The following is a 15,773-nucleotide window of genomic DNA, read 5'->3' as shown; positions in this document are numbered from 1 at the left end:
ATCAATTAGACAAATTTTTCTCACATGTACCCCTAATAAATGCATGAATGTAGACTCTTATTCAACCCTTATTAATTGTTATACAACGTTCAAAAAGGGTAATTTTGGAATAATGTTAATATATTTGCATTGGAAACTAAAAGTGTACAAGTATTATAAGACAAAAATTTCTTCCAAAAGAGACTTGTATTGTGGGAGTAGTTAGATACGATTTTATTTTCTCGGGCTGGCTAACATGTGCCCTAGGGGCACAGGTTGAAGTGCATTTAATATCTCGATTGTTGTTGACACTTGATGAGATTGACTAATACTTACCGCCTTCTACCTACTGCCTTTCACTTTGTCCATTAAATATTAACTCTTCTCTTTCCCACCAACTTTTAACACTTTCTTTTTTATGCTTGTTGTGCTAGTTTTTATTTTTCTAAAAACCACATTTAATTTTACTTATTTTTATAAAATTGCATGCAGAATAAATATTTATTTTAATAATATTTATTATAATATTAATTTATTTTTTATCAAAATTGTTATTAGCCTCAAAATCATGAATATATTTATGTGCTTATGAATCACATAAAATTTATTTTAAAATAATTAAAATTTTTAATATAATAATTTATACTCAATCCTTGATTTTTTTTATAACTAAAAAAATAACAAGTATGTGGGTAAATTTATTTTAATATTTTTCATCAAGCATAAAATATATATTAATTTAATGATAATTAATACATGTAAATGCATAAGTGTATATTATATTTAAATTTAATGACAAATCTGATATGGATATATAATCAAAAATTCACACCAAAAATTAAGTTAAAAGAAAATCAAGATAACAAATTTTAAATTTAGGTCGAAACTCGATACACTCATAAGAAGCATCTAATACACTTTCATAGTTTCAATGACAACACAGGATTCATATGTGTGTCTTTCTTGACCTCAGGCTTCTTTTTTTAGCACGGCAATTGATATTGAAATTTTCTTTTCCTGGACAACTAGTAACATTGTGCCCAGTAATCTTGCAATAGCTACATTTTTTGATTTGTTTGGCCAGTTCTTTCCCACCTTTCATTCTTCCATTTTTTGGACGTCCTTTTATCACTGAAGCAGGAGGGCATTGGACAACAAGTTGTTCCTTTTGGACACCAATATCATCACACCTTTGTTCAACACCAATGTGTTTACTCACAAAATGTGTGACTATGTTTTCATGACATTCATCACGACACCAACGCAATGGTAAATAGGTGACTGGAATTTGGAAACAATCTTCATGCAGAAACACACTTAATATATGATGACAAACAATTCCCCAGAATTCAAAATTTTTACAACTGCAAGTGATCATATCACCTTCCCAAGTAACTTGATGCGTCTGTGAATGTAAGTTGTTTTAATACTTCACTCTGAAGGAAGAATGATGAACTTCCAATACCTTATATTGAGTGGGATGCTCAAATTGCTCTTGAAATTTTTTAAAAGAATATTTTGTGAAAAGACTATATACTTGCTCCTCAAGCGATGATAATGTCCTCAAACAAGAACCTCTGTAAGCATCCAACATGGTATGTTGTAAATTGCCCTGCTCAATATCTTCGATTGCAAGGTCAACCTAATATGTCCAAAATCAAGGAAAAATGAATAAATATATATTCACATTCTGAACAAAGATAGATAAATAATATATTTAAGAAAAACAACTTACCCGTTTAATTAATTGGGTTAGACATAACCGCGAATTTGTAAAACTTTTTCACAAAACTATTAATACTTTCAGACCTTCCTGTAGTTGTCATGCCACCAAAAACATATCCGCGAAGATAAGATGGAACCCAAAAATCCTTAATTTGGTATAAGCCTGTAATGTGCTTATTGTCTTGTAAATTGTATTTTGCAATCGTGGAAGGCCATTGGTGTTCAAAATCTTCAATGTTGTCCATCTTATAAAGCTTATAAAAATCACCACACCAATCAAAATATTTATTTCTTAAAATAGAGGTAAACCAGCTGCTAAATTAAGAGGTTATGTACCATATACAAAATGCATGCTTTGTGGTTGGCATCTCAACTTTGTTTGCTTGTGCAATACAAACATCCCGATCTGTAATAAATTAAATAAATTAATATATATAAACAAATATGATTATAATTATATATGCATATAGAAATATATTACCTTTATCAACCACTGAAATGTAGTCACTGTTTCATTCCGAAGCAGAGCACACCCAAGCAATATTATTCTTTCATGATTATTAATACCAACAAATATACCAAAAGGCATGTCATAAGAGTTAACTTTGTAAGTTGTATCAAATGCAAAAGCATCTCCATACTTTTGATACCAATCAAAACAATGTGTTGGTGACCAAAATATATGCTCCAATCGACCTTGTTCATGAAATGTATAACTATACTGAAAACGTGTATCTCCAATTTTTTCAAGTTTACAATGATCTAGTAGACTCGTGACATCACTTTGTCCACTATTTTGACGGATTTTAGTAAAAAAATTATGAAAATCTTTACGAAAGAAAGGAAGATCTCCATGTCGTAAATTCTTTTGCAACTCCATAACATGCATTATTTGTCGCACAGAAAGATCTGCTTCTTTATATAACAAAATTTGTTGTTCATCTTCTTTAATGATTGTACGATAAGAGGGGAGAAAACGCACCTGCTCAGGTGGAAACAAGTTATGGTTATGATGCTTCACGAACTTGGTGACATGCCATTCTTGAGGAAAAATCTCAAAAACTTTTTTTAAGGTGACTCGCATGGTTGCCTTGCATCCGCATCTTGTTTATTTTCTATTTCTTTGATCCTTTTCTAGATCAACAATTTTTTTATCCGGAAAACCTTCCCGATGGCAGAAGAAGTCTCGCCTGTATAGTTCACCATTTTTTTGTCTTTAGTGAATCTTCCCTTGCGAAATGAAAATCCACTACTTCTGGCAAAATTTTCATAGAACTTGTAGGCTTCTTCTTCGTTGAGAAAAGATTGACCAATGAATGGCTCATTATCCAGAACTACATGTTCATCTCTGTCTCCCCCAAGTATATCTATTGTAATATCATCATTCTCAGGCATTTCATGCAAATCAATCATGCTTGTATGATTGATACTACATCTCAAAAAATAAAATAAAATAAGTAAAATTTTAATACAAAAAGGTATATACATATGTGCATTAAGTTATAGGTACCTGTGTATACAAGAACTAATCTTGTGGTTTAGAACTCAGAAGGTGGATTTGGCTTTTCAGCCGAGAGAGTTAAATAGTTGGTGGATGGGAAGATACAAATGCACACTCAATGATACCGTATAAGACTAACCACCGGAGCAAATGAAAAGATACTATCTTTCTTGGTGTTTAAATCTTATGTTATTTTAATTTTGGTTCATATTTTGATTGATAATTTTTTAAGTCATAGGAGATTAATAATATTAGTTTACACACATACTTGTTATTTTTTAGTTACAAAAAAATCATGGATTGGGTATAAATTATTATATTAAAATTTTTAATTATTTTGAAATAAATTTTATGTGAATCATTGGCACACAAAAATATATTCATGATTTTGAGGTTAATAACAATTTTGATAAAAAATAAATTAATATTTAATAAATATTATATTGAAATAAATATTTATTCTGCAAGCAATTTTATAAAAATAAGTAAAATTAAATGTGGTTTTTAGAAAAATAAAAACTAGAACAGCAAGCATAAAAAAGAAACCTCATATGCAACTAAATGCAACTGAAAACTGTAAGTTGCAACTGATGTATGGGTGCCCCTGGCGGGGCCATTAGATTGCAATAGAATCAACTGAATGCAATTTCATATGCAACTAAATGCAACCTCATATGCAACTAAATGCAACTGAAAACTGTAAATTCCAACTGATGTATGGGTGCCCCTGGCGGGGCCATTAGATTGCAATAGAATCAACTGAATGCAATCTCATATGCAACTAAATGCGGTTTATGCAACTGAAAACTGTAAGTTACAACGGATGTGCCCCTGGCGGGGCCATTAGATTACAATAGAATCAACTGAATGCAACCATATGCAACTGAATACAACCATATGCAACCATATATGCAACTGAATTCCTGATTTCAAGTTCCAGTTTTCAAATGTCATTTTCGATCTCATCTTTGGAGTCCAAAGATGAGATCAAAAATGGCATTTGAAAACTGAAACTTGAAATCAGGAATTGTAGTTGCATATATGATTGCATATGCAACCACCGTATTTTTGGAAAATATTTTCAAAAAGATAGTATTTTTGAAAATATTTCAGAGAAGGTAGTACCTTTAAAAATAAGATTGGAGAAGGTAGTATTTTTGAAAATAAGATTGAAAAACAGTATACAAGATAATTCCCCAATTAAATATTAGATAATAATCTTTGAAAGGAAAATATCAGATAATAATCAAATTATATATTAATTTGAAGTATCAAAAATAAAAATAATATTCCTTAAAAAGTCGATTTTGAAAGTGTTTTAGACCGATATAAGTGATAAATATAAAAAGACAATAAGCATGTTCAAAGTTTTTTCAATTTTAAATTAAAAAAATATTTGTTTATATGATTTAAATTTACAAAAGAAGAAAGAAACTTTTAAAGCGAAAATTAATTTCAAATTTTTTTCGATGATTTAGCTTTCTACTAAATTCTTCTGATAAAATTTATTCATCATTAATCAATTACTTGTAAATATCTTTTTATTATTATTTTATCTTTAATAATCATATAAATTATTCATCAAAATTTTATCCGAACATACCTGGAATCTATTTAATTAAAGAGTTAATTGCAGTTTGTAACCCCTAGGATTGCTCCAAACGCACTTAAGATCCTGAACTATCAAACGTGACATAATGCACCCTGAACTTTACATTCCCGTGCAAGTTGTAACCCATAGTCACTATTCCGTCCAAATATGCCGTTAATTTTAACTGATTGAGAGGTAACAGTGTGTATATTAGTTTCTAACAGCTACATTACTCCCTGTGACTCCTCAAAGTTTATGTATTATATTTTGAAATTATTTCTGAACACACACAACGATGTACAAAATATTAAAATAATTTTTAAAATATGTATTTATTTTAAAATTTTAAAATAAGTTACATCGTTTATGTAAAAATAATAATAAATTTTCAGATTCTAAATCTAGATACATATTTTAAAACTTATTTTAAATTTTTTACATCGTTGTGTGTGTTCAGAAATAATTTCAAAATATAATACATAATTTTTGAGGGGTCACAAGAGGTAAAGTAGCTGTTAGAAACTAATATACACACTCTTACCTCTCAAACAGTTAAAGTTAACGGCATACTTGGACGGAATAGTGACTATGGGTTACAACTTGCACAAGAATGTAAAGTTCAGGGTGCATTATGTAACGTTTGATAGTTCAGGATCTTAAGTGCGTTTGGAGCAATCCTAGGGGTTACAAACTGTAATTAACTCTTAATTAAATTAACCCAAACCGACTCAAAATAAGTAAAATAAGTAGAAGTTATCTTGAGAAGGGAAAGTTAAATAAGAAAGTGAGAGAAAGCTGTACTCTCTTGTTCTGGGTTTTCATCTCCCTCTCAGGTAATATTTTTGAACACATACAGATGTATAGTTGTATGTATATATAGTTAAGATTTGTCTCAAGACTTGATTTTTACTGTGTGTTTGTGTTCTTGATCGGTTCTTGTATACAAAGTTTTGATTTTTTTGGTATGGTTTGTAGAGATGGATTTTCATGATATGAAAAGAAGGGAACTTCAGAAGTTATGCAAGGAACATAATATACCTGCAAATTTGAGTAATTCGGATATGGCTGAAAAGCTTTCATCTATGTTCAAGGTAGTTCTGGCGCTTCAGGGTTCTTAATTTTTTGTGTTTTGTGTAGATGGCCCTTTAAGTCTCTCTCTCTCTCTCTGTTTCCCCCCTCTGTGTGTGTGGATGACCCATTTGTTTTCTTTAAATTTGTGTGCTTATGTATATGATTACTTAATTTTCGTGTTAATATACTGGTTTTTGATGTGGGGTGTGTGTAAAATAGGTTCAAGAAAATGTAGAGGAAAGGCCCATGAGGAAAACAAGGTCATGTTTGAAGAATTCTGATGAAATGTTGAGTGAAAATGAGTCTGATGTTTTGAAGAGGAAATCGAAGAAAGTTAGGTTTAGTCCTCAGAATGATGTGTTTCAGCTTGGGGGGAAAAATGGAAGGGCTTCTGTTGTGGATAACGAGGGTGGTGCCAGTCAGCTTATCAGGTGTAGGGCGAAGTTGGCCAAGACGATTATGATAAGTCCTGTTGTGAAGAAGAGAGGTAAAAGGGCTGTGCAGGAAGTTGAGGAGGAGGATGTTGTTGAAAATAAGGGTGATACTAGTCGGGTTACTAGGACTAGGGCATCATTGGGTAAGAGTGTTGTGATCTCAAGCCCTGTGGTTATGAAGAAGAGAGGTAAAAGGGCTTTGCATGAGAATGAGAAGCGGGATTTGGCTGTGGAAAATATTGGTGGTGCGAGTCGGGTTACTAGGGCTACAGCATTGTTGGGCGAAAAGGTATTGACAAGTCCTGTGGTTATGAAGAAAAGAGTTAAAAAAGCCGTGCAAGAGGATGAAAAGGAGGATTTACTTGTTGAAAATAAAGGTGCTGCAAGTCGGGTTACTAGGGCTAGGGCAAGTAATCAGGTTTTGATATCTAGTCCTGTGGTTATTAAGAGGAAAGGTAAAAAAATCATGCAAGAGGATGAAAAGGAGGATTTGGTGGTTGATAATAAAGGTGCTCCAAGTCGGGTTACTAGGGCTAGGGCAGGTAAGCAGGTTTTGATATCAAGTCCTGTGGCTATGAAGAAGAGAGGCAAAAAGGCAGTCCAAAAGGATGAAAAGGAGGATTTGGTGCTTGAAAATAAAGATGCTCCAAGTCGGGTTACTAGGGCTAGGGCAGGTAAGCAGGTTTTGATATCAAGTCCTGTGGCTATGAAGAAGAGAGGCAAAAAGGCAGTCCAAAAGGATGAAAAGGAGGATTTGGTGCTTGAAAATAAAGATGCTCCAAGTTGGGTTACTAGGGCTAGGGCAGGTAAGCAGGTTTTGATATCAAGTCCTGTGGCTATGAAGAAGAGAGGCAAAAAGGCAGTCCAAAAGGAGAAAAAGTGTGGCAGTACTTTGTCTCTGGTTGTTGATTTAACTGATCTAGCTGTTAAAGAAGAAAAGGAAGTGATCACTGTAAAATTTTTGAGGAGCAGAAAGGTTGAAAATGTTGTGTCTCCGAAGAATCTCACCAGGAAGCGGAATACACAAAATAAAAGTGAGGGTGTTAATGTGGAAGTTTTGGAAAACAAAGATGCTGAAGAGGGTATTACTCAGACGAGGCGATCAAAGCGCAACAGGATGGAGTTGACACAGGTTGAACCATTAGAAGAAAATTTAGATGGAACTGTAAATGCTGGAAGGAGAAATATCACAAGATCCAGGAACCAGTTTCAAGCTAAAGCTCCTAACGTTGTTAGAGAATCTGAAACTAGAGATGCAAGGGAGGAAGCAAAGAAAGTGGTCGTCCAAGTTAAAGAGCCTTTACGGCGCTCTGGTCGACATGTTAACACAGCTGGTGATGTTGAAATGCCTATAAGATCTGATAAATCTACTTGGGGCCAAACTAGACATGGTACTAAGAGGAAGTCAGTAATGCCCCAGATGAAGAAAGCAAAATTAGAAAAGCCTGTTGCAGGTAATTTAGGGATGAAAAATAATGACCCCTTAAATGAATCAACAAAGCCTATTGTGATCAAAAAAGGTTCTGAAACAGGACATATCAGGAGATCAAAAAGGAATGCATCAGGGGATGGTTCAATTTCAGATAACGCAAATGGTAGTGGCACTGATATTAAAACGTGCACGACAAAGAAGCGAAAACGAGATGCAGTTCCGGAAGAAGTGCCTTCGCAGCACACTGGTAGACGTGTAAACAGGAAAGCTGATAATATTTCTGACAAGATTGAGGGAAAAACACCAATTGCTTCAGAACCCCGAACGAGGTCTGGAAATAGGCAGAATTCTCAAATGCCCTCGGCTAGGAAGTTAAACATGTCAGGTAATTGGAGACCCAATAGAACTACTGGAGAGAAAGCTTCACCTCGCCATACAAGAGAACTTTCTTTGGTGCCAAAACATTCTGCAACTGGGGTAAAGCAATCAAAAATAGTGTCTGAAACACCGGCAAGGTCTGGCAGTGGGAAGAAGTCATTCGATCACACGGCCAAGAAATTAATAGTTTCCGGTAATACTGAACTACATAAATCTGTCAGAGATAAAGAAGAATCACCTCACCAATCTAGAGATATTTCTTTGGTGCCAAGATGTTCTGAAACTGAATTAAAATTAAGGGGATCGAGAAGTAAGCAGACTCCTGTTATTAGTGAGCATCCTAGAAGATTCACACGTAGTGCCCTAAAAGGCAAAACTGATGGACAAGCACGTGTAAGGGAAAAAATATATCAGAAGAAGTCACAGAGTGTATCGAAGCTACCACTTTCAAAGCTAGAATCTTCTTTACCCAAAGTAATTTCGGCAAGTGAAGGGCTTGATGTTGATGTTCAGTTTCAGTCCTCTAACCCGGAAGTTGACAGAAGAACTAATAATTTAGCTGCAAATGCCAGTGACTTTCCTGAGGATAAAGCTGCTTGTTCAACTCCTCAAGGCGGTTCTGCAAAAACACATAGCATGGATCTTAACTTGCAGGAATCTGAAGGTCCTGAAATGATCAATATAGAGGGGATATCTTCTTCTGATGCTTTGAAGTTGCGGAGTGGTCATGCTGAGCTCGAAGTGGATATTTCTGCTAGAGAGCAAGCTCATTCCCCTGGTGAAAGACCAGCTAGTCATGATGTGCACTCATCCATACCTCAAATTGCAGGATGCAGTAGTGATCCTTTATTTGATACAAGTAATAGTTGCGGGGGACTTGATTCGTATGCGATACTGCAGGACAGTGCTACTGAGGGCAATGATAAGGCTCCTGTACATATTGAGCCTGCCGAAGGCTTGCATGTCTCAGGAGATGTAGCTTTCATTGACAGGAACTCCGTTGATGATGGCTTCGCATCATTAGAGCAGATAAAATCAAAGGGTAAGTGATGTATTTTGTTACATATAGCTGTTTTTTTCTTTGAAATATTAAAAGGATAACAATAGTGTCATGTTGTTCATTGGAATTTTTGCTGGAGTGTTTTTCTATTTTGTAGGAATGGAAGTAAATCCTCAAAAGGTCAAACATGTAGAACCAAGTTCTGAAGGGATCACTAATGTTGTACTTGAAGGATCTACTGTTCATGAGGAGCAGTCCATGAACCAATTCCTGTTCCCTGAAGATGGGTGCTCTACAATTTCTCTTTCTCAAACTGGTGATGTTGATGAAGACAATACTAATGCAACACAGCCTAAAAACTCTTCTGAGTCCAATGTTGCAAGTCCTCATTTGGCTCATTTGAAGACAGATGATGCTGGTATGGATGCGTTCCCTGTTGGAACTAATGCATTAGCCGATATTTCACTTGTTGACCAGTCAACTTCAAGAAGTATGATTTACTATAAGATTACATTTGCAGCTGTTTTACTCGATCTTATTATGGTTTGTTATATAAATTGTAGGAGATGAAGAAAGTCCACAGCTAAGCAAAGATGTAGAATCAATTTTCAAAGGGATAGATCTTAATATAGTTTTTCAAGGATCTGCAGTTCACGAAGATGAACCTGTTAACCTGTCCCCCTTGGCAGAGGTTGCAGAAATCACTGATAATCCTGTTACTGCTAACAGTGATACTGCCTGTGTAACTCGGCAAGAAGGTCTTACTGAGATTGATGCTAAAAGTCTGTGGCCAGAAATTACTGAGCATCCTGTTACTGCCAACAGTGATTCTGCCTGTTTAACTCGGCAAGAAGGTCCTCCTGAAATTATTGCTAAAAGTTCTCCCCTGGTTCAAATTGAGTCAGTGGACAATGCAGATATTATTGGGGATGTAGGCGTCATAAATGCTGGAACTGTATTTGATAACCTTTTCAATGTGGAGCAAATAAATTCGTCAGGTATGTGTTGAGACTCCGCTTAAGAAGTTGCCTTATTTATTTGTTGAAAATATATGCTGATAATGTTTTTTTATGTCATTAGCCATTAAAGAAAAGCTAGAAGTAAGCAATTATGTGAATTCTGTTGTTGCTGATGGATCTACCGTTAATGAGGAAAAGTTAACTGCAGAAGTTAGTGATTGTGGCCCAACCGGGCAAGAACTGGGTATTTGCAACCACCCTGCTGAATTTGCAGAAAGCAGTGAACTTGATAAAGATTCCAGAAGTTCTTATGAGGAACTTGGTGAAGCTAGTTACGCTTATCTTAATAATCAAACTGTCTCTATGATCTTCACAGAGGAGAAAGATGATACGAGGCACCTTGAAATATCCGAGCAAGCTGATGAACCGCACAACAGAAGTTCAGAATTAGGAAGTCAGGAAAATGTATTAGTGTGTGCTAGGGACGAGTCTGAAATTAGTGAAATGGTGAACATGCTCGATTCTACTACCAGGGAATTGAGTAATATGCCAGAATATATTTCATCCCAAACTTCTGATCACAACAATGGAGGGAAGTGTAAAGAAAATAATCTTAGTTCATCCAGCATCACTTTAATGACAAGTGAAGGTATAACAGAGCTCTCTCCCCCACCTCTCCCTAAGCAAGTTTTTAGTTATTCCTATGGTGCTTTTGTTACAGTTGATTGAGTTTTGGAATGTATCTTTTAGTTTTGTACTTTGTGCAAGTAGTTTTAATTGCTTATATGAGCACGTAAACTCTCATTAAATGATGCAATTGGTGTGCTAGAGTTTGACCTGGTTATACTGTTTAATAAAATCAGATAAACAACATTTGCTACGAAGGTTGCCGAAATATGATGTGGAGTTTTGTTTACAGGTCAGGAGTTTAAATCAGTAATCATTGGAGGGAGAGAAGTGGAGGAAACAGTATTTGAAGATATTAAGGAAAATGAGTCTAAAAGAACTTCAAGCACGTATAAGGGTGATGCACATAAAACTCTAGACGTGGAGGGAGAACCGGACTTGCAGAATATCAGTTCTGAAAGAACACCAGTCATCTCAGAAGATGACATCAACAGAGATGGAATTGCGTGCCCTTTGATTGTTCAAAAATGTAAGTGTTGAATGCTTCTAATATTAAACAGATGCTATCATATCGATAAGTATCTTCTTGAAAATTGGTTTTTCCTCTTGTTTAAAAGAGGTCATTCGAGTTTTTTACATGGTTGTGTTTCCATGTAGTCCCTTCCAGTGCTGACGATCATTGTCACACACCATCAGATGACAGTTGTGGGAAGGAGCAAGGTTTGTTTGTATTGCTCTGGTATTCACCTGATATTATTGCTCTCCAAAATATAAGTCATTCTGTTACCAACATTCCTTTGCGTTCAAATAACAGATACAGACATGTCCATGGTGAAGAGTAGCAGAAACTTTGGCAAAGAGCTTTTCAGTGAGCATGATATTTGTCGACCATTAAAGGCCAGTTGTGGGAAGGAGCAAGGTTGTTTTAGTATGATTGCTTTTCATGCAATATTATGTTTTAAGGTCATTCTGTTCCTAACTATCTCTTGCATTCAAATGACAGGTACACCCATGTCCATAGTGAAGAGTAGCAAAAACTGTGTTGAAGGTTTTTCCAGTCAGCATGATAACGTCATTGAGCATGTAAATATCTGTTGTGCTGACACCTTGCCTCAGGCCATCTGTGAAGATTTTGCAGGGTGTGATAACCAAATGGTTACTGACCTTATGGGAAGCACTGGCAGGGGAATAAGCAGGACAGGTGCCCTTAACAATGAAAAATTGGAAGAAACTGATATGAATGATGGTGAAACTGACAACAACGTAAAAGGGATCTGTCAAGAGAATGATGAAAGTTCTATTCTGGTGCAGATGGATGTTGACACCAACAATGTTGAAAGTTCAAGAGAGAACCTTCAAGGATGTGACCAAGAAGTTGATGCTTCAGAAATGCTAAAGAAGGAACTACAAAGTTATGCTGATACAATGCATTCTGATGCACTTCTTAACTTGCAATATGGTGGTGAAAGAGTAACCTCTGAGCAGACAAGCGAAGCCCCAGGTTAGTATAGGACGCAAAATTAATGTAATATAATCTTTATAAATCCGATCTAGTGTTATTATAATCATTCTATCACGTAGTATTATGTGTCCGTATACATGTTTTTTAGTTGCAATTAGGTAGGTTATACTTATTTGTTCTCCCAGTGATTTAGTATTCGATGCACTTGGTGATTTGTGTGCAATAGCAGGAGTTCGCATAGAGGAACTCCCAGTTGAAGATGCCAATGCACCTGTTAGCTTACAATATGGCCATGGAGAGACAAATGAAGATCAAGGTGAGTACATGACCCAAAATAAAGGGTATAATGCAATTTCATCTTATCATCCTAATATGTAATCTTCATATCACATAGTATTAAGCATCTGTATTCATGTTTGTTACTTGCATTTAGGTAGGTTTTACCTATCTGTTTCTCCAATAACTTAATACTAGATACGATTGGTGATCTGTGTGCTGTAGCAGAATGTGGACCTGAAGATTTACATTTCTTTTCCGGTATTTTTTATCCAGAGCACAAGTCAAGATCTGATAAAATGGTACAAGAGGACCTTCCTTTATGGTATGAAGATACTAGTTTTATACCAGAGAAGAGTGAGGTTGCTGAAAAAGAGGTAGATATTTTCATAGCTTCCATGACGGAAGAGCAACTGCACAATTCAGGGGAAGAACATTCCCGCGAAAAAGGTCCAGAATCAATAGAAAATGAGCATGATGATATTACAGTGGAATTCAGTGTAAATACTCCCGGTGAATCAAACTCCAAATCTGAAACAAACAGGGATGCACATCAAAAAGTTGATTGTCATGACAATAAATTCGGTGATGATCTTACAAGGAACGGAAGCTGATATAGTCTGGAATATGGATTTAACTAGGTTGATTTTGCGTTTTGTGTGCTTGTACAGCTGACATGTACAAGCTGTAAATCATGTGAAGGATATTCTTGTACTTGTTTTACCAGTACATATTGTTTCCTGGGTGTTAACTCAAACTTCTATGTAGATGCTAATTTTCGTACTTTATAAACAGTTTGTAGCATGTCTGGGCAAGGCATCATATGTAAAACTCGTGCAGCAGAGGCCCAGGCCCATGCTTGGGAGAGAGACAGACGTAAGTGTAAAAACTTGTGTTTGGTCTGAAAGGCCCCCTCCTTTACTTTCTTCTCACTACTCATCTATCACTAGTAAATAAGTATTTGATGCAAGGAGGGATCAATTATAATTCTCCCACACAAAAAATACAGGTCAACACAACAAAATTTATACTTATATGATAGTGCCTAGTGGTAGTAGTATAGTGGAATGGAGATAAAGTTAAAAGTATACTTGCTCCGTCCCAATAAATTATATACATTTGGTGTAGACACGGAGATCAAAAAAAAGTGTAAAAAAATGAGTAAAGTTATATGAAAAGTGGGTAAAGTGGCGGGACCCATTAGTAATTATAGATTTGTGATAGTGGAGGAAAATAGTGGGTGTAATAGTGTGTATGTTATATTATAAAATGAAGATTTTGGAAGAAAGTAGTTGGTGTTGTAGTGTTTTATATTATTTAAAATTACTATTTTAGGAATGTATAGAAATGATAGGACATCCCAAAAAGAAAATTGTATAAAAATGACGGGGGCGGAGGGAGTATTATAGTATGAGTTTTATTAAGGCGAGAACAAAAATGCACCGACAAAATAGTAACCGACCCACCAACACCAACCCAAACTCCAAAGTTTCGATATACATCACAATCATATGTCACTGTTATTCCTCCATATAGTACCTTTTTTATCTTTTTTTATTTGTATTCCCTTGGTTCTAAATTATATGTCATTTTAATTTCCTAATAAATCAAATTATCACATTTTTGACTAAATGCTAAATATTTATTTTCTAGAAAATAAAAAAATATAAATAATTTAGATGTACTTTTAAATGGTATAAATCTTTTATTATTCTCGAATATATAATGCATATACATTTCAGTCAATATATGGTCAATTTCATTAGTCAAAATTCAAAAGAGAAATTTATACTACTACGGATTTTTCACATATAATTTTTGAGAATAAATATTTAATTTGATAATTCTTATGATCTATTTTATATATATATATATATATATATATATATATATATATATATATATATGTAGAGAGAGAGAGAGTTAAGTTCAATGTAGTCCACATATTTACTGTAGTACCGTAGACCACGTATGTTCTGCAACTATAGAATGACATAAAAACATTGCAAAATGTATGAAACTTGTTATTTTGTGAAATACATTCTATAAATATCACTATTTCATGAAAAATATTGAAAATCATTTATATTCGACAAGTAGAACACATATGTTCTGTAATATGTAAATATGTTCTGCAAACTTAACATGTTTTACAGATTAATGTGGTTTTTCACTATTTAACTTGTAGAATGTTTAGGATTGTCAAAAAAATTTAACAAAATAATGATTTTTATAAAACATGATTTGCAAAATAACACATTTTGCAATGTTTTTATGTCATTCTATAGTTGCAGAACATACGTGGTCTACGGTACTACAGTAAATATGTGGACTACATGGAACTTTGTTATATATATATATATATATATATATATATAGAGTGAGGTTCCAGAGAAAACTCTCTTATCAAGAAAACCGAGGAACCCTCTTAGATACCGTTGATTATTTTTCTCATATATAACTATTTCTAAAATTAAAATCAATCAAATATATCTATAATCTAACACACACGGGGGCAAAATTGTAAAGAATCTGTCATTGATTAATTAAAAATCTTCTAATTTTGGCATCTAATAAAATCCAATCAAAGCACACAAATAATCTAGAATCATTACATACATATATTATCCTCTAATAAGAATCTCTGCAATTGTAAGAAAGAGACCGCCGTGGTTGAAAACACCATGATTCATCGTTTGAAGGTTTGTACCACGTATCCTCCTCATGGATCTTAAACTGATAAATACACTTGAACACTTAATTGAATTGACATATTATAATATCATGAGAGTCCAATAAACATTCACTCAAATTTGTAGAATAATATATAGTAGAATCTTTAAACTGATATTATAATAAATTTATATTACTTTAAAATATTCGCTCAAATATAATAGAATAATATAAGGTAGAATTTTTAAAAAATTTATTTACAAAGTTGAATTAAAACAACTATTATAATATATAGTAAATGAAGAGATTTCTTACAATACCCGTTCAAATATTTTTCAAATGAAGGTTCTTCAAAATGTTTTTTCAATATTTAAATTTTATATTATAAGTAAAAAATAATTAAAGAACTTAAGTCATTGTATACAATTTTTTTATAAATTTTTAATATTAATTATTATAATCTTAATACTTATCACTTAATTAAATAAAATGTGTTAATTTAAATTATGATTTATTTAAAAAGTGCACATAATAAATCATATATCATCAACAAACCGAACACATAACAACTTCCAATTTAGTTATAATTTTACTTACATCATCAATCTCATAACAGTATGTTGAGATTCTAGTAGATGTTCACTTATACACCTACTAGATTCTTT

The 15,773-nt window shown here is 33.9% G+C and overlaps 1 protein-coding gene and 1 long non-coding RNA gene across 2 annotated transcripts; one reads left to right on the top strand and one right to left on the bottom strand.

Annotated features, from left to right (window-relative positions):
• Positions 1-955: 955 nt before the first annotated feature.
• Positions 956-3,563, bottom strand: LOC108198554 (uncharacterized). The gene is made up of 3 exons (XR_010289143.1): positions 3,215-3,563; positions 1,715-3,133; positions 956-1,621 (listed from the first exon to the last, which is right to left on the bottom strand). It is a non-coding gene; the product is annotated as an uncharacterized LOC108198554 (long non-coding RNA).
• A 1,989-nt stretch (positions 3,564-5,552) lies between these two features.
• LOC108218515 (uncharacterized) lies at positions 5,553-13,243 on the top strand. Its single transcript, XM_064092226.1, has 12 exons — positions 5,553-5,629; positions 5,772-5,887; positions 6,087-9,153; positions 9,269-9,601; positions 9,675-10,109; positions 10,192-10,719; positions 10,990-11,226; positions 11,355-11,417; positions 11,512-11,616; positions 11,701-12,198; positions 12,386-12,475; positions 12,661-13,243. The coding sequence occupies exons 2-12, from the start codon at positions 5,774-5,776 to the stop codon at positions 13,047-13,049; spliced, it is 5,859 nt and encodes a 1,952-aa protein (XP_063948296.1). The 5' UTR covers positions 5,553-5,629; positions 5,772-5,773; the 3' UTR covers positions 13,050-13,243.
• Positions 13,244-15,773: the final 2,530 nt, after the last annotated feature.

The sequence above is a fragment of the Daucus carota genome, chromosome 1 (genome assembly GCF_001625215.2).
Source record: "Daucus carota subsp. sativus chromosome 1, DH1 v3.0, whole genome shotgun sequence".
NCBI lineage: Eukaryota > Viridiplantae > Streptophyta > Magnoliopsida > Apiales > Apiaceae > Daucus > Daucus carota.
Note: the sequence above shows the minus strand (reverse complement) of the source record. Positions and strands in the feature narration are given on the sequence as shown.

Coding starts and splice junctions, on each gene's coding strand:
- LOC108218515 (XM_064092226.1), top strand. CDS start 5,774: ATGGATTTTCATGATATGAAAAGAAGGGAACTTCAGAAGTTATGCAAG. Junction 11,227..11,354: donor CCCTTTGATTGTTCAAAAAT/GTAAGTGTTGAA, acceptor GTTTCCATGTAG/TCCCTTCCAGTGCTGACGAT. Junction 12,199..12,385: donor GCAGACAAGCGAAGCCCCAG/GTTAGTATAGGA, acceptor TGTGTGCAATAG/CAGGAGTTCGCATAGAGGAA.